The sequence below is a fragment of the Lasioglossum baleicum genome, chromosome 1 (genome assembly GCF_051020765.1).
Source record: "Lasioglossum baleicum chromosome 1, iyLasBale1, whole genome shotgun sequence".
NCBI lineage: Eukaryota > Metazoa > Arthropoda > Insecta > Hymenoptera > Halictidae > Lasioglossum > Lasioglossum baleicum.
The window spans coordinates 15,939,826-15,962,273 of NC_134929.1; the positions used below are offsets into that span (position 1 = coordinate 15,939,826).

At 37.1% G+C, this 22,448-nt stretch overlaps 2 protein-coding genes across 7 annotated transcripts in view; one reads left to right on the forward strand and one right to left on the reverse strand.

Annotated features, from left to right (window-relative positions):
- Shep (RNA binding motif single stranded interacting protein alan shepard) overlaps positions 1-11,852 on the forward strand; it is a 33,759-nt gene extending 21,907 nt beyond the window's left edge. For 2 of the 6 annotated variants that reach the window (XM_076420098.1, XM_076420121.1), the window contains exons 2-11: positions 1,394-1,807; positions 3,179-3,390; positions 3,486-3,544; positions 3,661-3,806; positions 8,104-8,261; positions 8,352-8,505; positions 9,374-9,568; positions 9,969-10,061; positions 10,156-10,319; positions 10,639-11,852. In XM_076420098.1, coding sequence (XP_076276213.1) covers positions 1,394-1,807; positions 3,179-3,390; positions 3,486-3,544; positions 3,661-3,806; positions 8,104-8,261; positions 8,352-8,505; positions 9,374-9,568; positions 9,969-10,061; positions 10,156-10,305 — 1,581 coding nt within the window. In that variant the 3' untranslated portion in view covers positions 10,306-10,319; positions 10,639-11,852. Of the gene's footprint in view, positions 1-1,393; positions 1,808-3,178; positions 3,391-3,485; positions 3,545-3,660; positions 3,807-6,394; positions 6,416-8,103; positions 8,262-8,351; positions 8,506-9,373; positions 9,569-9,968; positions 10,062-10,155; positions 10,320-10,638 lie in introns of all 6 variants that reach the window. The other 4 variants (XM_076420130.1, XM_076420104.1, XM_076420111.1 and 1 more) reach the window with 4 other exon arrangements.
- Positions 11,853-12,300: 448 nt separating this feature from the next.
- Positions 12,301-20,016, reverse strand: LOC143207087 (ribosome biogenesis protein WDR12 homolog). The gene is made up of 9 exons (XM_076420154.1): positions 19,811-20,016; positions 19,614-19,699; positions 19,327-19,537; positions 19,097-19,237; positions 18,858-19,033; positions 18,701-18,771; positions 18,384-18,630; positions 18,179-18,311; positions 12,301-18,090 (listed from the first exon to the last, which is right to left on the reverse strand). Exons 1-9 carry the CDS (start codon positions 19,876-19,878, stop codon positions 17,952-17,954), a joined length of 1,272 nt encoding a protein of 423 aa, XP_076276269.1. The 5' UTR covers positions 19,879-20,016; the 3' UTR covers positions 12,301-17,951.
- Between the last annotated feature and the right edge of the window lie 2,432 nt (positions 20,017-22,448).

Consider the following 22,448-nt stretch of genomic DNA (forward strand, 5'->3'; position numbering starts at 1 on the left):
TTGTTTAATAGAACCGTGCACGCCAGGAAAAAATGTTTTATACGAAATATTATTATTTTTCGATGTAGAATAAGAATATGAAATAATAAAATATGGGTTTCCATTTGAAAAAACGAAGTTGCCCTTCATCTGACCCTTTAAAGGGCCATTATGGAAAAATGTGCATAGCGCCATTACATGTGCCCCTTCATATGGAGAATATTTTATATAAAACATTTTTTAATCATTTGTTAATAATTGACTGTCTCAAGATAAATGGACCACCCTGTATATATAGCTCAATACATAGACTATTTTGCTACACTTACGAGAGTCCCCGTAATACGCTCGCTAAAGGCATTGGCTGACACGAATTTGCCGTGCAAATTGTTCCGATTGAGAAAGCGTAACCTTTTTTACCTCGAAATAACGAATCTACAGTGAATGTTTCAGTATTTTCAAAAGAAATCGTGTCTTACAATTTTCACGGTTTTGTACATTGTGCGATAGTTCGTTTCAAAGTCACTCTGTACAAAGGGATACGGTAATCAACATAGAAATGGTCCAGGGTTTGATTTCTTTTGTCGCGGTCGTGTATCACCGCTGCACCGCTCGTTTCGTCTCGTCTCGGCTCGGCTCGGCTTAGCAGTCTCAAGGCAATAGAATAAATCGCCCCGAATACTTCGTACAGTTTGTCGCTCGGTTACTCATCGTTTCCCGTTCGGAATTGTGCTTGTCGTCAATCGTCTACCGTAAACCGTCAACTATCAACGTTTTCACCGCTCTTTGCATCACGTCGGGAAATGTACTTTGCGTGATCAAGTGATCATGCTTTTAATTAACCTTGTTGCATTCGACCTGCAACCGATGGTACACGTTAAGCTATCCATTCAGGCATGCATATTTACTTAATGCGGTAAAAACATATATTTTATAACAAGTTCAACCAGGGCCGCTCTAGGGGCGGGCAACATTTGTCCGGGGCGCTAAAATTTAGGGGCGCCATTTTGCCTGTAAGTGTGAGAAAAATATTGATGTGTTAAAAACCGAATTAATAGAAAATTTGCTTTTATTACAATAAATGCTTCTATTGTATTCTATTTTATTGAAAATAAAAAATATGTACCTTTATTTAAAAATATATATATATATATTCTTAAGGGGCGGCAATTTGTCTTTTTGTCCGGGGCGACGTAACCGCTAGAGCGGGCGCTGGTTCAACACTATACATAGAACATATTTCCACCAAAAGAATGAGGTATAGCCATACAAGAAACATAAGTTTTCTCTTGTACGACATTTTTGGGGATGAAGACGTTTTAATCACTGTAAAGAAAATGTTACGGCAAGGGGTTTACGGAGTTCCGATGAAGTATGTATTGTGTGAAAATAATTCTGATTTTCTGGTTTGCAGGGTACGAACGGTCCGAGACCGACGTACGTGGGTGCTAACAATGGTAATGCCGGTGGCGCCGGGGGCGGCGGCGCCGGAGGCGGCGTCGGCGTAGGTCCAGCGAGTGGCGGCGGCGGTGGAGGCGGTGGAGGTGGAGGTGGCGGCGGCGGGGGTGGAGGAGGCGGGCACGGATTGAAGGGAAACACCGGCGGCGGTCCACGAGGCGGGAATCCGGTACAGTATCGTGCGAGCGGCGCAGCGGCCTGGGGTGCAGCGCCACCCTCTCACGCGGCTGCGGCTGGTTACCCACCGTACACGAGGTACCCGAGCGCAGCGGCCGCGGCTGTGGCGGCCGGTCAGATGCCCGTCGGAGCACCGCAACTACCGCCTACGGCGAATCCTTACGCCACCGCCTCCTACGCACAACATGCGTCGGTAAGATTTGCTCTTCCTCACTCTCACTCGTCTCCCACCCCCATCTTCTTACTTACCTCCCTTTACAGGGTGTTCACACCATTACTAGCCAGCGTTTTTCTTCTAAATAGTAAATATTAGAAAAAAATGAAAGAGGAAAAAAGTAGTATTGTTATTTATACGCAACACAATGGCGTGTGTAATTTTTGGTAATTATTTAGAAGTTTGCCCTCCTCACCGATTTTGATGACCTTGAAATATGTTGTCAAGGTCATCATCCTGAAAAACTTTTCCTTATACACGTCACCGCCGCTCGGCCTTGGTTATTGAGATATTTGAAAAAATCTTTCGTAAAATTTACTCCTGAATTTTCGTCTGCGTGGTCGCCGCCCTTTTCCACGACCTAACCACAACTCACTCTATTCGCATAATCTTTCCATTGTAGATGTCATCCATAATTTAGGTTTAAGTCTGGATTAGGTTTTGGGAGAAATATGGATAGCAAGTCTTCGAAACTGCACCAATCTTCGGTTCAAAAGGTGATAGAAAAGGTTAGAGATAACCCTGGGCTATAAATAAAGAATAAAAAAAAAGTTTGAGTTAAGTCTACAAGAGTGGAACAATCTGCAAATTCTGGATGACATCTACAATGGAAAGATTATGCGAATAGAGTGAGTTGTGGTTAGGTCGTGGATGGGGGCGGCGACCACGCAGACGAAAATCCAGGAGTAGTATCTCAAAATTGAAAGCTCATCTTATATATGTATAACCAGAGTCAGACCCTGTTTTCTTTTTGAAGTCTACAACGTGTTTACAAAAACAGCAAACAGACGCCGCGCTGGAGTAGGCTTACGTTGCCACGGAGCGTGCACGAAAACGGAAAATTCAATTCAGCACTAGTAATAGTTTTTTGCGAATATCTTGAAACTTCAAAGAGACCCCCTCATACGTAAAAAGGAAAAAGTTGTTCAAAATGTCGAAATCTATAACATATTTAAATTTCATCAAAATCGGAGAGGAGTACCTCTTTTCAAATAATTACCAGTTTTTTTACGAATATTTCGAAAACTAAAATCGAGCGGCGGTAACATGTATAAGGAAAAGTTGTTCAGAATGATGACCTTGACAATATATTTTAAAGTCATCAAAATCGGTGAGGAGGGCAAACTTCTAATTAATTTTTTTGTGTTTATACTATTTTGTTAGATATGAAGGTGACCCTCAATTTTTTAAAATGGAATGCTGCATATTATTTTATATCACATGAAAGCGTGTGTCTAGACGAATTCATCCGTATACTGCACAGCATATAGTTCAACTTCACTTAAGTAATAATCAAATATATTTCGTTTATACTCGTATCTATATATTTTGTCTTGGATGTTTTTACAGTATGGACAACGGGTACCCACGGCCTCCTCCCCAGCTAACACCAATAGTAGTTCTAGCAGCGCCAATGGTAGTCAAAGCGGGACAATGAGCACAAGCCTTAGCAATAATGCTATACAAGGACAGCAGGCGGAACAACTATCGAAAACAAATTTGTATATCCGGGGCCTCAACCAAAATACAACCGACAAAGACCTTGTTAACATGTGTTCTCAGTAAGTCGCTCGTGCGATATTAAACAAAAGAAGAACTATACTAGTTTCTACGTAGGGAGAACGTGTCGTTTCTAATACATATTGTGTTTTTGCAGATATGGAACTATCACCTCTACAAAGGCAATTTTGGATAAAAACACAAATAAATGTAAAGGTACTTCTTCAAATTCATTATACTACGATTTGATTTTGTAAACATTGGAATTCGGTAACTGCATGGATCTAGATGTATCTGTGCGTGTTAATTTTTATTGGAATTGTGTGTTGCAGGTTATGGATTTGTAGACTTTGAGTCACCAGTGGCGGCAGAGGGTGCTGTGAAAGCACTGGTCGCCAAGGGCATCCAAGCGCAGATGGCGAAAGTGGGTATCTGGTTGCTCCGTAGACTGCCCAGTGTACGTTGGTTGTGCATGCAAGTACAGTAATACCAGAGTAACAGTAAACCTTTCTTCTCTTTCTTTTTTCTGTTTCTCCTTTCTTTCTTTCTTACTTTCTGTTCTCTCTTTTTCTCTCTCGCTCTCTCGCTCTTTGTCTCACTGTTTCTCTATCTCTACTACCTATTTTTTTGTTTTTGTTTTCTTTGTTTTTCTTCTGTCTAAACTATCACCCTGTTCTATGTCCATCTGTGGTCCTTCTGTTTTTGCATTTTTTCACATACTCCTTATACCCCCACTGATACTTAATTATTAAATGCCATTAATTTGAGAGAAATTCTTATTCCAGTACTACTGTGACAAACAGACATACAGTATATGCAGTACTTTGATAGATTATTCATAATATAAATTTGGATAAGAAAGTACTGAAAGTTTAATTGCAGTGGATGCCATGGTTGTCTTGAAATGATACATTTGTCGATGCGTCTCGTGCTAACTCGTTTCCGAGTTTCTCGTACGAATTTATTTATACATGTTTCAGCAGACTTTATTACGATAGTTATATAATAGTTTACCCTCTTTCGATAATGAAAATTTAATTGTTATTATCACAAGTCATAACAGTTTGTTGTTTCATAAAGAAAGAAAAAAACAAAGTTGTCATTTAAATAGTGGATTCTACAATAAAGAGCCCGGTATAAAATTCTTCGAATAATCCACTCTGAAATAAGACCAGAAAGGCAAGCATGGCATTGTATCAATGGCATCATTGCTCTGCTCTCAGCCCCTCTAGACACGCTTAGAAATTATTATCTTGACAAAAATTACTTAGTATTCCATAATTGTTGCGTTATGTAGGAAATTTGTTGTTAGCATAGTGGTATCGGATAAAAGCAAGACTAGAAGTATTGCAAGGACTACTTGAAGATAAATTGAAAATATTTATGTGTAACGACAAGTGAGAAAGGCTAGTTACAGTTATAGATACAGTTACAGTTACAGTTACAGTCACAGTTACAGTTACAATCACAGTTGCAGTTGCCAATATTTCATAATATAATAAAATAACCAAGTAATCGAACCTAAAGCAATCTTCACTGAAAAGCAGTACTATCACTAGAGGGGTAATTTCGAGTACACGCTATATTTTCATTGATACTAACATCTGGAGAAAACGAAATGCGTTTGAAAAAGGAAAAGTAAACTTCCTTAACGCATTATCTACACGAATATTTATACGAATCCGAAGAATATATATTTTGTTACAGTGAAAATATAGTAGCAGGCAATTATGCATAATTTTCAAATAAGTCAATTAGAAGAGAAATACCTATTAAAGAAACAGCAAGACTCATCCTATTGGAACCTGTCTCACTTGTCTGACAATCTCTAGTATTCACCAGTTCTGTCTATCATTCTGCCTTACGTACCTACCAAACTGTCGACGCTTGTTGCTATACCTCGGCCACAAATTGCTGATACTGCTGTGTCGATACGTTTATAATTCATGTTTGAAAAATTACACTCGTTTCAGCACTAAACGCAGCCTTTAGCAACCATCCAATGTACTCGATTTAATGTTATTGTCTGTGTCTACGCGTAAAAGTAAAACTAAAAAAATTAGCAGCCCACTGTTGTACTGTTAAAATCATAATACATCAAGAATTTGTTTCGTTAACATTGCAACGAGCCATTAGATTTTAGATTTGACATTTCTACGGTATAGCAATAGAAATTTGACGCGAGTTGTCCGCGTTGTGATGCTTCCCTTGCAAATATCACAAGAGATAACTTAAATTTAATTTAATTTTCGAATTTTCATCAACTACATTCTACATACATACGCACATTGCAAAATCAAAATGGTAGAAGACTAGCTCCTGCCTACTCGCGTACAATTGTTACTCGGATAAACTAACTTGGCATGGTTCTTCTAATCTGGCCGCGGTAAAAGCACGGGGTGCCATCAGCAGCTGTGATGATGTCAGTCGCATGTGATATGATACAACTAAATAATGTACCCGTTATTAACTGTCCTCAGGGTACATGGTACTTACTTACCAGTTAGTGGTGCTATGTGAAGATCAGGTGTTATCTTATTCGTGGGGTGTTGGTTGGCTCTGATTGACACACTTGGCTTAAATAATAAAGTTTAACCAGCACACCAAGCAAAGTTGGATGTGTATATGGGAACGAGGGATATGTTTTACAATAGAAGAAAATATTTTGTTGCAACGAGAAGTAATTTGAACGTTTTGTTCGTTATTACTGTCGCCCTTGTATTCTCCTATGTTGTATATGTAATACATTCGTGAACGTATTCTTTTCTGTTCGAAAACAAAACAGTTATTCCCTCATAAAATCCTGTATACACATTCGCACTTGATCAAGATGTAAATCATTTTATTGAGAATAAAAAGTCATTAAGATATATTATAGTTTTATCACACACACTCGCACACGTATGTATACGTACCTGTGCTTGGCACTTGTACGTATACATATACGTATGCGTGCATATGTATATAATATTTTGATAAATATATATATACATATATAATGCCATCAGCTTGGCTTATATCATAATATTTTCATTATTTATTCTTTTGTTTTAATGCATTCGCAAGATTGAAGTAAATTGTCGTAAAGTATAAGTATATTCAAGTAACTGTAGAGTTGATTGATTTTTTGAGAGAAATGGTGGATCTCAAAATATGCTTGAGGGTGCATAAATATCGAATTCAAGTTAGAGTTGAGTTTAATGTACACATATGTTGTATAAGTATATGCGTACATGTATGTACTATACACATATCTGTATACATATTTTCCTTTTCATTCCTTTGCGTGTGAAAGTCATATGCGAAGAAAATTTAAGCATGAACACATGTATATGTATGTGCATATATCTTACATACAATGTGTTTTCTGCGATAATTGTGAGATATATTAGCTCACTTTCATTTTCTGTCTCACAATGTAATTGTATATATGTGAACATGCCTGTGCTTTTTATCATGCTTGTATCTAATAACGTGTCATATGTGATTGGAACTATATTACCGCTTTGAATGGTTACTCTTGATATTGTCTAGTAAAACGTGATTAGATGGTTTGCGTTACGTACTTGTGACTTATCACATAAGCATATACGATCCTTTCAACCAAATACAGAGAATCCTAGAGAAACGGTTACAAGCGCAAAGACGATGCGAATGTTCTCTATTCAATTTTTATCGTTGCATCGTTTGTGTAATAGAAGAAGATTTTCAAATTACATTAATACTTGATACATTTCTCACACACACATTATGTAGAGAAAGAAAGAGCGAGAGAGCAAGCGAGAGAGAGAGAGTGAGAGCGAGAGAGAGAGAAAGTTTACATGTCGATAACAACCTAACGATACTCTTTCGATTACTTTCATTAAGTAAGAAATGATTGCACAGGCGATATTCACTAAACAACTTTTATCCTAAATCTATCCCTTGTTCATGAAATAGTTGAAAAAATGGCATTTGCTCGTTTGCGATTCGCGCTTACCCTTGATTCGGTAATCAGAAGTTTTATTAAGAAAATAAAACACAATGTACTTTACGTGTGAGCATGCTTTGCACATAAATGGCAGGATACATTTGAATTTGATTCGAGAACAAGCATCCGTAAAGCAAATTTGGAGAACCACCAGAATGTGGTAACGTAATGCCCCGAAGCATGACAACCTCTCAATATTAAGAATTAATAATTATCTTGATTCGTAATATAAAACTTTTTCAATATTTGTTCACTCGTATTACTCAAAGTTAGATTAAAATGATTATCATAGTTTAATGGTCCTTATAGTAGCGCACACCTTGTAGATTTATGTAATTTTTTGACATACAGAAAGTATTAACGAAAGATTTCTTTTAAATACTATGTAAAATGTAAATTTTAGTTTTTCAAGTTTCTTGCATTTTCGTATTGGTAAACTATTTGATTTTGAGTTATCATTTTAACATTCGAAGTAGATATACAACGAAGAAAGAACTTCAATTCAAATTGATGTACAAAAAAAAAATATCTCGTGATCAACTTCTGAAGTTTATTTTCTGAACGAGACATTGGACTAAAATTTGTTCCAATATTTACCAAAATCATCATGGTAGCGATATCGTCTGTGCACTCATTTTCAAATAATATTTATACAGAAACATGCAAACGTTACCTATACTTCGGTCATGAATGTTAAAATGATAGATATGATACCTTTTTGAAATTTCTATTTCTATAAATACATATTTTACATATCCAGGAATGTACTACAATAAGTTGCATAGTATTTTTACTCTCTTCTCAGCAACAGGAGCAGGACCCCACCAATTTGTATATTGCAAATCTGCCGTTGAACTTCAAAGAAAATGATGTTGAAGGATTACTCGCTCAGTATGGGCAAGTTATTTCAACGCGTATATTACGCGACACTGCTGGACAGAGTAAAGGTGTCGGATTTGCAAGGTTAGATATAGGGTTTAGGACGTTTAGGTACATATAAGGTTCTTGATATATTTATTCATACTAATAAATAACTTATACATTTCTCTTTAGAATGGAATCCAAAGAAAAATGTGAACAGATAATCCAGATGTTTAACGGAAAGGCATTGCAAGGGGCTAAAGACCCTTTGTTGGTGAAATTCGCTGATGGCGGTAATAAGAAAAAGTCATTATACAAAAATGCAATATGGAGAGAAACTGGAGAGGTAATTAATTTTCTTGGATTGAAAAGAAACATATCATTACACACAGGTGATCCTTGTAATAGAATAGAACAAACTGTGTTCTGCTCAACATTAAGAAATTTATTTTTCTCTTTATCTTTTCTATCAAGCACTTATGAGTAGACAGCGGATGTTTATGCAAAACAAAAATTTTTTACCTGATTTGCAACCAACTGGAGTGAAATAGAAACTCATTTTCTTTCTTAATATGTTTAACCACTTAACACACCAATTAAAAATTAGAAAAAGGGTTAGTTTCTCCACCAACGAGTATATTCGGCTGTATTTATGTAGAAAACCAAAACTGTGCAGGTCTCGCGAGTCAAAGTTTTCTTAAACCTGACATAACTCGTGCACTAAGAGGTTTACACTAGGTTTACGGAGCTCTAGAAATATCTATTTCACATTATATTATAAACATAACTAGCATGTGCCTATCCAAATTTTTGGCCATTTTTCCAATAATATATACCCAAAGAAATGGAAGCATCTTTACAATCTTAATAATTGCAAATTAAGAATATTAGAATCAGTCATTTTGACGGGTCCCGTAAACCTAGTGTTAATTAATCGAAAATAATATAAAATATAACAGTGTTTATAAATTCTACTAATGTTTTCACTGTGTCGAATTACCCCCACTAATTTTTGTTATAAATGCATAGAATCCGCTGTCTGCTGATGAGTACTGAAAACTTAAAAAAAAACGGACAGATACAAATCGAAAAATCTCAAGACCGCGTTAAGATGTACAAGTATTATCTGTGTTGTATATGTATGTGCGTATACAGTACAGAGAATTACGGTGAGGTGATTCTTATGCATATCACACGCGCACGTATGTTCACAGAACATGGCACTGAATTATGATACAAGCGGCGTCGGTCAAAATGGGGTTGCAACCACTCACATGCTACCTGCAGCCACTTTAACACAATATAGTCGTCATTACGGCCAAGCATTACCTGGCTACAGCGTACCAGGAGCCCCATGGGTTACTCCTTATTTGGTGCAGACTGCCCCTCCACACATGCAACAGGTCGACGTGAGTTTTTGTACAAATTTTTTGTTGTTTTTTTTTACTTGCACATTCCGAATATTTTTATGATTTTGTATTCCTTCTGTATTCGGAGTATTCGGGGCGCTTATACGGGGCTCTTTCGACATTTTTATGATAATTGGACTGTGGATCTTTATGCAAAATACAAATGTTATACCTGAATTATTACAAACTGGAGTGAAATAGAAATTTATTTTCTTTGTCAATATGGATAAAAGGTTCAAAATAACATAACAGAATTTTTAAATTCGTCTAATTTTCACTGTTTTGAATTACATCTACTCATTTTTGTTATAAATGCATAAAGATCCGTTGTCTAATGATAATTGATAAGGATCATGGAATCACTCGGTATCGAGAACCTAACGGAAATATAATGTTACAGATGATGCCATCTGCAGATCCCAGCAACCCACAGTACAGTATGATTCCTCAGATTACAACGCAAATGTCTGCATTGCATCTTGGCACTGGTTCCGTAAGTTTCTTTGCTTCTTCTTTCGTACATACATTGTATCCGGGTAACGTTTCTAGTTTCGAATCATCATCTATTGCAATATTGCATTTTCCAGTACATAGCAGCAAGCCCACATCCTTATCCTTACACTACTTACCCTCCTAGCATTATTCATACCATGCCATTGGGTGATTCTGAACAGACAAGTAATGCGGCATCTCCTGATGACTCCTATCAACAATACCAAGCTCAGCAGCCTAAGTAGGCTATGGTTTTTAGGTATGAACAATCTACATTTATATCTGTTTCTATATCTACATACATGACTATAGACTGCGGATCTTTCTGCAAAATAAAAAATCTCTGCGACAATTCGAAGACACAGAGGCAAAATAAAACTTTCTTTCTTGTTTTAATTATTTTATTGAACTGAAACTAATACGTTGATGTTCTTAAATTTTCTAAATATAATAGAATCCACAGTCTATACATAACCGTTTCCGTGCAATGCACACACTCTATCATAGACAAGGTTTTGAAATAAACACGAATATATTTTGGGTGAATTTTATGTAAATTTGTAATTGTGGTATTTCAGATACGATTACACCGAGGGTTATGTAAGTTAGGAGAACAACACCTGTTGATACGAAGGATTATATTAATGAAGAATAGATGAGACTAAATACATTACATAAAGTCAGATAAGATTCTTCCTCATGATAATTGACTTGCCAGCCATCTTTTATACATTTTATCCACCAGATAAATAGGTGAAAGTAGTTAATATTTTCCAACGATTAGAGAATGAATGTTGTCATAAGAAGGGGGTACGAGTGCTTGTGTCATCTACATTGTTCGGCACCAGCACGGCTCCATACGCTGTAATCGCCAACACATCATTACGACAGTGACAAAAAAAATTGATATTCTGCGACGGACAGTTTAGTGTCAAGCTGATAGGCTTCCAGGATTAACTTTAGGTATTACATTTACTAAGGAGACGATAAGTCGAAGCTGAACGCTTGAGAGTGTGAATAAATATTTTAACAAAAGAAAAAGTGTAAACTATAAAAGAAACGCTGCTCAGAAATATACAAAGGAGAATTCTTCCCAAGAAATAATAATAATAATACTACTACTAATAATAATAATATACAGAGAAACAAAAGCACTTCCAATGCTAGAGTTGATAAAGAAAAGAAAAAAAAATCATTCAAATTCAGATTCTCAGTTGATTGTAATCAGTACCTACCGGACTTGTGCCAGCTGGCTGGCCGGTGGCTGAGCTGCAAAAGAAGAGATGCGATCGATCAGTGTTTTTTTACCCTACGAAGATGCTGAGAACAAAACTTTTCCTTAACAGCACACGACCACCCCATCCACAAATTGCACACACAGACACATACACACACACGTACATACAAACACACGCGTGCGTACACATAGGGATGAAAAAATGGACAGAGAGAGAGAGAGAGACAGACAGACACACAGACAGACAAACAGGCAGGCAGGCAGGCAGGCAGGCAGGCAGGCAGACAGACAGATAGACAGATTATTTCTTTTTGTTTTCTTCTGTTTTTTGTTCAGACATTCCAAGCCAGGCACATATATTGTATGTATGTATTGCCACGCGGAGATTTTTATCTACTTTTTACGAGTACAGTTCGCGGTTCTCTTTTTTAAATCACGGACGAATAATATATTTTCAAATAGACACAAGAAAGAGATGTGAATACTTGAAGGAAACAAGATTAGCGAAAAAAAGGGGAAAAAAGAAATGAAAATAAGAGTAAAAACGAGAGAAGCTTTATTTCTAAAAAGGAAAGGAAAACCTTTTTCAGGATAATATGTAATTATTGTAACAATGAACGAAAGGAACATAGTACTTTTTAGAGGATTTATATTTATGAGTACAGTTACTACGAATCGAATATCAGTTTTAATTGTACAGTGAATACAGATATTTTTTTTAGAATTGTGCCTTTTCAGACAAATCCGCTAGAGAAGGATATGCTGAAAAAATAATTATAATATATTTTTACGTCGGTATGTAATATTGCGAAACTTGAGCCAAATTTTGATCTTCTAGTTAAGAGAATATAATTGTTTTTGCGTTGTAGCCAGTTAAATATCACTGCGTTTGTTTTTTGGTTATTCGGATTTCGAATAGATTTTGTATGTGTATAGTTGCCACTAACGGGATTGGGAGGCGGGCCGAGAAACACGCTGTGCGGCCCGCGGTGCGGAGTCTTAGGAACAATAAAGAAAATCAAACGGCGGTTTCTCGATTTGTAAAACAAGATATTGAAATGCACATACACCACCGCTCGAGAAGGAAGTGCAAGAGAACGAGAGAGAGAGAGAGAGAGAGAGAGAGAGAACGAAAGAGCGAGAGAGAGAGAGAACGAAAGAGCGAGAGAGAGAGAGAACGAAAGAGAGAACGAAAGAAGAAAACAAGTAGGCGCGTTACGACGGAGAGAATACAAGAATAGATAGAGTGTAAATTAATTTATTATAACGAACGAACGAACGCGTTATTAAATGGGTGAAGAAGAAATTAAAAAAAAAAAATACTAACCGAAAAGCCAGAGGAGATTCGGATAATGGGACTGGAGGAGAACGACGAGCGAGAGGAAGAAAAAAGAGAGAAAGAAAAACGAGACGAACGGGGATAAAGTCGAGGATTTTTTTATCTGTACGAGATCTCGCAGCGACTCGTGAACAACACGAAAAGGAACACGAAAAACAAAAAAAAAACACCCTCCTCTCCTGCGTTCCTCTAAGCCCGTTTCTTTTTATATCCGGCACAACAGTTTTCACGTTGTCTGACTTGAATCGAGTCGAGGAACGATTAGCAGAAAGCTTTCTACCAAATATTGCGAGCTCTGGGCTCGAAGTGGCGGGCAGGTAGTTAGATAGAGTTAGAGGCGAACGTAGCTATTATTATAATATTACAATAATGACGCTGTATTATTATAATTAACGATTACTATTATTGACGTCATCTAAAGTATGAAAGATTTTTACACTGTTGAGACTTGAAGTAAATAATATATTTAGTTTATTTTGGTACATCACGATTTGATGACAAGAGATAAAAGATGAAAAAAGTGGTATGAGCTATTTTTTAAGAGACCGATTATTACTCGATTTGAGTCCATGCATTAAGGGAGATTTAAAAAAAATAATAAGAGAGCGAGAAAACGATAGAAAGAAAGAAAGAAATGAAGGAGGAAAGAGGAAAAGAAAAGGTAGAGAGGCGAAAGGGAGAAACTATTTGCAAGCGTGTAATTGTTGCACAAGCGATTGTCACCACGACTGACAACAAAAATCACATGTGATTTAATAGTGAATTTTGAAGAATTTTACTAATAGACTTGTACTAAATAACTAATTATTATTGTGACGACCAAACAAAAAAGAGAGCAGCATTCGTTGCTAAACGAGCGGAAGAACGACAGTTCGGCCGACTAAGAGAAAAAATAAATAAATAACGCCAGCTCCCGCAGATACGGAGCCGCACTGGAGAGCGGGTAGAAAGAGGGGAAAGGAAGAGAGAGAATCATAGTGAAAAGTATAACGGTGCGAAAGGAATAAAGAGAGTGGGCGAATGAAAGGAAGAGTGAAACGTACGTAACGAAAGCATGGGAGTAGTCTCCGAGGTTAAAGAAGCAAGTGAAAAGAACCGGTGGAGAACGAGAGAGAGAGAGAGAGAGATCGCGCGATTGAGAGCGAGAAAGAGGACGAATGAAAGAGAAGAATAGGGAACGAGAGCGAGCGCAACTATTGTATGGAAGATCGAAAAAAGGACACACAGCGTGAGATGTTGTGTAGTTAGTGTTGACTATGAATAGGCTAGGCACCATTTTGGATAGGAAGTAACCGATTAAGCGATTAAGTTTAGGTAAATAATTTAGACGATAGCTAGGTTACAACTGCCTCTCCATGTTTTGGACGCATCCGGGCGAGGCACCGTTCAGCCTATGCACCTCGCACCCGTCAAGACTGACTGGCTATTCATATTAATAATAAATATTATATTATTCTACAACATATTATCTACTGTAATATAAATAGTAAGGACTGCTTGCTGCGCACCGCGGGTCGGGTGCTTGGGCTGACCGGGCGTGGTTTACGAAGAAAAAGAAAAACCATTTTGGAACTCTGTTTCCAAGCAATGCTGCTTTCCGTAAGCTTTCTTTAGAATCCTAGCGATAGCCTCTTCTTAGATTATAGAGTCACACATGAACACAGGCACCCGCGCATACGTAGAGAAGGAGACACACATACACATACACACAGGCGCATACACACTTACACATACACACGGTCACACGTAGTCGTAGGCTGACTGTAGAAAGATGAGAATAAAATGAAAAAAACGTAGGATGTTTTTTAAGTAAAATGAAAAAAAGTTAGATTAGTCGAGAATCGGCTTAAGCGAAGCGGAGTCGAGTTGACTCTGATGATGCCGTGAGCGCATCATCGTACTTCGACTTGTACAGTCCCTTAGGTTTATCGAGTTTTAAGTCATGTTGTTTTTTCATTGTTAAGCAATAGGTTTTTTCCATTTTCTTTTGTTTTGTTTTCTTTTCTTTTCTAGGTGCAACGAGAGATTTTTTTTATGTTGATCCTTCTTCATTATCGAATTCCTCCTTGCGTTACCCTCCACCTATATCGTGTAGATTCGAATTCTTTCGTATCGCGAGACAAGACGAAGAGACGCACGTAATTCTCCGGAACAAATAACGTGTGCCGTCTGTGTAATAGATTTTTTTCTCTATTTCGTTTTCGTTCCGTTTCGTTTTCGTCTCCTCCGCCACATAATACTGTTACTGCGGTGTGCGACCAACGAGAACACAGAGAAATGAAACAATTCTCGGGACAATGTCGCGAGAAACGTCGATTTCGCGCGCGCGTATATGTCGCATCCGTGATCGAGGATCGATTTAAGGGAGGATAAAAAAAATGGAAAATTGCGACGAAGAAGAAAGAAAAAAATATACCTAGGTTCGGATATTTTAAGATGGCGAGGCATAGCACGTAATGAAAATTCTAGATTAAGGCAAGTGTGTCATAGCTAGTTAAGATAGGGACTCTTAGTAGTCGATAGGTGCTGTATTTAAAAAAAAATGATGAAGACGATGATCATGATAATTATGATGATGACGACGATGACGATGACGATGACGACGATAACGATGACAATGATAATGATAATGATGGCGAAGAATGACGATGATAAATGACAAAGCAGTAAAACAACAACAACAAAGTTGAACAACGGTCAGAATTAGATTTTTCATGAAACTTGAAATAAGAACAGGGCATACGCCACTAAAAGTGCCCTTAGTTTATTTTGGATCGTTTAAAAACGCTAGTCTTTGTGTGAGGTAATGTGGGGGTTAGATAGGGTCTTCTAAAAAAGATAAATGGAAAAAGAGCAAAAAAATAGTACGATACAAAGTAAAAACAGAAAGGGAAATGATAGTAAAATAGGGAGAGAGAGAGGGAGAGAAAGTGACAACGGTATCAATCCAAGAGTGAAAGGAAAAGAGAGAGAGAGAAAGGGGGAGAGAGAGAGCGTGTTTGTGACATTGAGCATGTGGTATGCAAGTGTATGCATAATTTAGAAATGCGTACTTTAATACCATCTGCCTATTACACGATACAGACTGCAGACACACTGTTACTGTAAACTGCACACTGCGTGTGCACGCTCTAAATCTAAATCGTCACTCTACACCTATTTGTATTAGGGAGCGTGTACCAAACAGTTCTAGAGTTACTTACAAGTACGGTTTGGTATATTTCGAAGTGAAAGAATCAAATTCTTAATTATTATCGTCCCTTATTTTTGATCAATAAACGATCTGTTTTGGGGATTTATTCGAATCAATTTCTTTTCCTTTCCTGAGTTTGGTCAGACCAAGGCATCGTTTCGCTAGAATTATTGGTATATATAATTATTAGTAGACTGCGGATTTTATGCATTTATGATAAAAATGGGTAGATCTAATTTTTTATAGTAAAGAAATTTGAAGAATTTAAATATACTATATACTACATTATTTTCAATCTATTAAACATATCCAGCAAGAGAAATTCAATATTTATTTCACCCGAGCTTGTTACAATTCAGGTGGAAAGTTTTTATTTTGCATACAGATTCGCAGTCTATATATTAGCAACGATAATTGCGAAGTTGCTTTTCTTCGGTAACTTTAATATATATCTTTATGTTTTACGTTCCAACAGCTTCGGCAACCCGTGCCCAGGTCTGATTTCAATGTGGTGCATATATCGGTATAATGTCCCTTTTGCATCTCTCTTCGTCCACAGAGAGTGAATCCCCAAATAACAAAAAATTTTACTATATATCTTAAGCATGGCTTTTCTATCCATTATATCAGATCTTGTTTAACGAACGTTGTAGAGCGCACTGTTTTCGTATTCGAACGTGATACACGAGAAAGGGATAAACGAAATATATAAAAGTCTGCAAAAGAAAACGTTAATCTCGTACAAAAATCAGTGACTGTATTTACACGTGACTCCACACTGAATATGCCTTCTATCGAATCAAGTAGCGACTTATTGTATATGCCTTTTTCGAACGAAAACGGAGAATAAAATCTTAACTAACATGGTTTCTAATATTCTTTTAGGCTTGAGAAAGAAATTAAAGAGCGCCTGAGAGCAAGTAAGGGATGAGAGAAAGAATGAACGCGCGCGCGCGTGTGTGTGCGTGTATGTGTACGCGTGTGTGTGAGGGAGAAAGAGATCAAAGAATTTAACCGAGCGAAAAGAGAAACACGTTCCTTAACACGGTTTTTGAGAAAAGGAAGATTAAAGAAACGATCACTATTGTGTACACTAACGCGTAGCAGTACAGCATGTGCAATAGACTGAACGACATTGTCCCTTGTAAGTAAATATTAAAATCGTAAGCCCCCCATTCCCCCCACATTATCCTAACGTATTGTGTAATACATCCAGCGTCCGCCTCTATTATAAACCGACGGTAGCGATTATTTCTTGCGAGACAGAAGATCACGGAGAATTACCATGCCAATAACGTTCGACTTTTGGCAATACGGCGGTAGAACGTAAAACGAACGAGTCTTTTTCTTAGGTATTTTTAAAGCATACCTTGCGCTGATGTGAATTTGTACTGTTTTTGAGTAAATGCTTTTCATTTGTGCGCAATAAATTTGAAATTCTTTGCAAAGAAAGAAAGACAAGCAAACAAACAGGAAAATAATACATCTAGGTGCTGACAATGTACGAACGATTACTAGATCTCTCCTCTTTTGTCAATTAAGTGGTGGTTTTGTAACGATGTAAAATACGAGGGTAAATTAAAAACTTGACAACACATTGCAAAAGAAATTATTGAAATAAAAGTGGGAATTTTTATTTGACGATGCTGAGTGCTATTTCTTGGGCTGTTCAATGTCTTTTTTTGCCATGTGCCAAGAACACGTGTCTTTTCTTTAGTCATTTTCCTTGGATCGCACGAATCACATTTGTTATGAAAGTAATTTGTAAATTGCCCGAATACACACATCACATTTCGTTTTTCGCATTCACGTTTATTTCGTATACGTCGCTGCAACCACGAGCGTTGAGTAGTCGTTCGTTTCTATTCTTTTATGGATTACAGATTACAGTTTACAGCGATTCACGATGGGATCGGTAGATTTTATCGGCGGCGATCCATTCACCTCTATTTCGTTTCAACGATTACATTGTTTGATTTCGAGTCAAATAAATATGAAAATAATAAAAAAAGAATCTTATTCCTCTTGATTTGCAGTTAACAGACGAGATTTTTGTTTGTACTGCATCATTGTGCTGCATCATGAATTATATACTGCGACGTTACCGTAACATTTGCCAGCATTAACGGTGAATGTGCTTGGATTTAAATATTCTCACGGTGTTGTCCGCTCCTCCGGATACCATGAATTTCGGGTTCGACCAATTGCAGCACAATACTTTGTCTTCGTGCCCGGAGAGATCGAATAATGGTGCTTTGTGGCTAAGGGCAAACGTTATTTTCAAAAATCTTGCACACGTTGTTTCTATTATCGCGCTATTTAATCGTAATTTTGTTTTCTTTACTATACCTTCTAGTGTCCCAAAGTTTCATATCGTTGTCGTACGCTCCTGAAATAAATAAATTCTCGTCCACGGTCGACCACCTTACAGATTGCACCCATTGCGTGTGAGAAGAGAACAATGTTTTCACAAGCGTGCCCTCTGAAAGCAATTGTAATTTACATTACAGTAATGTAACGTAATTAACAATTAAAACTCAGGCTCTGAACGTACCCGTAGATCTCGGATCGTATAATCTGATGTGCCTGTCGGCGGATGCTGCTATTACAGATCGACATAAAGGCGAATAATCTATGTCGAAGAAACTTTTGTTGCCAGCAAGCTCGTGTTTGATTCCACCTAATTCCGTGTCCCATACTTTTATCGTGTGATCCCACGCGCACGTTATAAGTTCTGTTTTGTCTGACCACACTATACTACTGATGGCTTCTTTATGACCTTTCATTGTCCTTTTGGGAACCTGGAAAAGTTCCAATTACACATGCTACACAGCAACATTGATAAATTGTATCTTCTTGCGTTAAACTTACTCTTGTTTTACCGTGCTCCGATTTCAACCGTTTCGACGTAGATTCGCCGTCTTCGTTTTCATCTTGATTGGCTAAGAAAACACCAACAAAAAGATGGATATATCGTATTCTTTCGAAATGCTCTCCAGTCTCTTAGAATATTTCCTTTTATACTTACACGTAGACCAAAGCTTGACCATGGTATCCCAAGCTCCGGTTGCCATTATAGTCTTGTCATAATTAACACTGACCGCTTCCAGTCCACGTTCGTGTCCTCTGCATACGTGTATACAGTCCACAGAATTCTCCGCGATATTCCAGTCCCATATTATAGCCGTTTGATCTTGAGACGCGCTGCACATTTTAATCGTATCTACAAATTATTTGAAAAGACGTGTGCTTCTCTCAACAATTTACCTAACGAAGCTAGCTGTGTCTTCATTCAACGATATCCATGCTACAGCTTTGATAGGTGACGTATGTCCCGGAATTACAAGATGATGTTTCCCTTTAGACGTCCAGATATGCAAAGTGTTATCGTAACAACCAGTCAATATCCTATGGAAAGCATAATTTTCCATAAAGAAAATAAGTTTTTTAACATAGAATTGTTGATCTATGTTCAAAAATTTTAGCGTATAAATAACCATTTCTCGCAAACAGCAACAGTAGATACCCAATCATCATGTATAAGACAGTCTTGCGGTTCTGGCGGTGGGTACTTTTCAACGTATTCAACATTTATTACCTCCTCGGTAGATACACCTTTTTCTGTTATGTGCTCCAATAACGAAGAACGCAGAAACTGGGAGCACACCAAAAAGTCAAATTCTATTTCACTTTTTATATCGGCTGATTCTACAATTAAAAACATGTTTTCAGTTAATATAATTCATCGAGATGAATTCGGTATTTAGTAATTAATGGGGTATACCTTTTAAAAGCTCATTTACGAGAGTATTCAATTCGCTCGGTACAATAGCCGTGTGCACAGACAATGGAAAGTCTGGGACTGCGAATCTGTAATTGATAAAATATGTGTCTCATTAAATATATTTCGTATTTTGGAATACAATAAAATAACCTCCTAAATAATCTCTGTCACAAGAAATAGTCGAATAGTGTACTTACTGTTCTTGTTTCGTGACAAATCTTATTTGGATTTGTGGAGCACTGCTGTTCATTCTGGTATTAGCCATTTTAACGATTTAACTACTTATCTTCTATTATATTATATATCTATTTATTCTTTTAATATTTCTACAAAATACAGAGACATATATAGGTTACACGTGCATTTACCAATACTGTCATAGACTATTTGCGACCGGCAAGGAATTGTTTGTACGAGAGCTTTTTTGGACGGTCGATAATGGCGCCATCCGTGGCAAAACAGGTAAACGTGGTAAACAAGGTGACAAGTGTAAACAAGAAATACCAACGATCTCTTGATACTTTTTTTTTTATAAATTATTTTATAAATTTTTACATATTTCTAATTGTCAAAGTCGAGTCGAACGAGTCGCCCTAACGGATAGTAGTGGTGGAGAATTATCGAGGTACTATCACCACAGACGAGGTATTTATAAGGATGGTGGCCGAATAGCCGAATGTGTCTAAAAAATCATTTTTCCTATGGTGTTGTCAAGACGATGTTCAATGTAAATAAGATATAATAAATAATATACCTTACACGATATAATATGAAAATTGTTCTCATTCTTACGCCTATCCCCTGAGCCCCTAAGCTATAGCTGAAAGAATTTCTAGAATCATTGAAACAAAGATTACAGCATTGATAACGAATTCATTTTATTTTTCTACATTTTCTGATTTAATTACAAGCAGTTATATTGACATTTACAGTCGGTGAAAACAGCCTGATCTTCTTATTCCATTTAGGGATTGAGTTTGGTTTAATTCAGATGGTATGTATTTGTTTCTCCTATGCCCGTAATGTGTAAGACAAGGAGAGGTTGAGTACGCGGGAAAAGGACAGAGACTTACCCGTGCCACCTACTTTCCAAGCGCTGCTAATCCCCCGATACTTACTCCTGATACAATGAAACTTAATAATTCGCTTTCCGATAATAATTTATAACACTTTATGGTTGGATAATGTAGACTGGACCATTAGCAACTTTCACAGTACATTTTTGTTTATAATTAAATAGTTATTAAAAATTTTTCGGACCTCTGTCCAGAAGTCAGCTAAAAAATATTGACACCATCTTATAAATAAATTGTTTTCTAACTTTCCAGACATAATTTATGAAGATTTATGATCGAAGAAGCTAGAATAGATCTCTAGCAACAATCCAGTAGCAATTTTATATAGATCTGACTCGTGTTTAATTAGTTATTAACAATTTTTGCAGATGATATTTGTTTTTCCTATGCCCGTATGTGTAAGACAAGGAGAGAGAGTGGCGCAACAGTGTCGCCATCTCTGTGGCGAGATTGTGAACTAATTTTAAGAGCTTCTGCGGCGCTTCGAAACTCCTGGTATTACCAGGAGCACATGATAAGCAAGGAGGTATCCGACAAGGGCAGCAATGGCCGAACTCACTCATCTATCAAATCAATCGATGATTCGTTAATTCACTTGCTTCACAGCAACAATTTGTAAACTTTAGCGATTGGAGAATACGAGGCGGACCTCCCGCTACCTTCACGTATAGTTTTTCATTAGATGTTGTTAGTTGTATAAATAGTTATTAACAATTTTCCGGACCTCTGTCCAGAAGTGAGCTAATAAATATGGACACCATCTTATAAATAAATTGTTTTCTAACTTTCCAGACATAATATATGAAGATTTATGATCGAAGAAGCTAGAATAGATCTCTAGCAACAATCCAGTAGCAATTTTATATAGATCTGACTCGTATTTAATTAGTTATTAACAATTTTTGCAAAGGGTACTTGTTTCTCCTATGTCTGTAATGTGTAAGAGAAGGAAAGGTTGAGTACGAGAAAAGGACAGAGCGAGACACTCGAACCATTCGAGAAATCGAGAGTGAGAGCGGTCTATGTCTGCCCTTGTCGCTCTCCGGAAATAGCATAAGTCTGTCCTTGTCGGATACCTCCTGATTCTCATGTTACCCTACTACTGCTCGTGGTAAGGTGAAGTGCCCTAAGTCTGGACAGTCCAAAAGTGATACCTAAATCTGGACAATTAAATTTTCATACTAAAATCAGTAATTAAGAGATTAAATAATTATATTATATATTCTGAGGCCTCTTAGCTACAAGTAGGTGTGAATATTATTTCATTATGACATCAATTGACATTTAAAAATAAATTCAAAGTTCATCTGAAAACAGTATACAAAATAGTCTATTGTATATCCAACGAAAGAACAGTACCGTTGCGCGCAGCTTGGAAGATGGTGGGGCGCAGCGAGCCTATCATCTCTCACTCCCCACTTTCTTGAACCAATTAGGGCGAAGATGCGCAGCGACGAACGAAAACTGGTCTTCACACGGTACTGTTCTCTCCTTGGATAGAGTATATTTACATGCGAATCATGTGCATTTATAGTTCGAACTTTTGTTAGAAAAAAGATATAATTCAAGCCCTCGGACAAAAAGTAATTATCACGCATAATAATATTGATATTTTAAAATAAATTGGCAATCAAACTTAACGTAAATAATAATTATTAATCCGAATATTAGATGTCCAAGATTAGGACTGTTTTCAAATATAAGTACTCCATTCTGGGACGCGATGACAGTAGCTGTCCCACTTTAAGGTTATACGCAG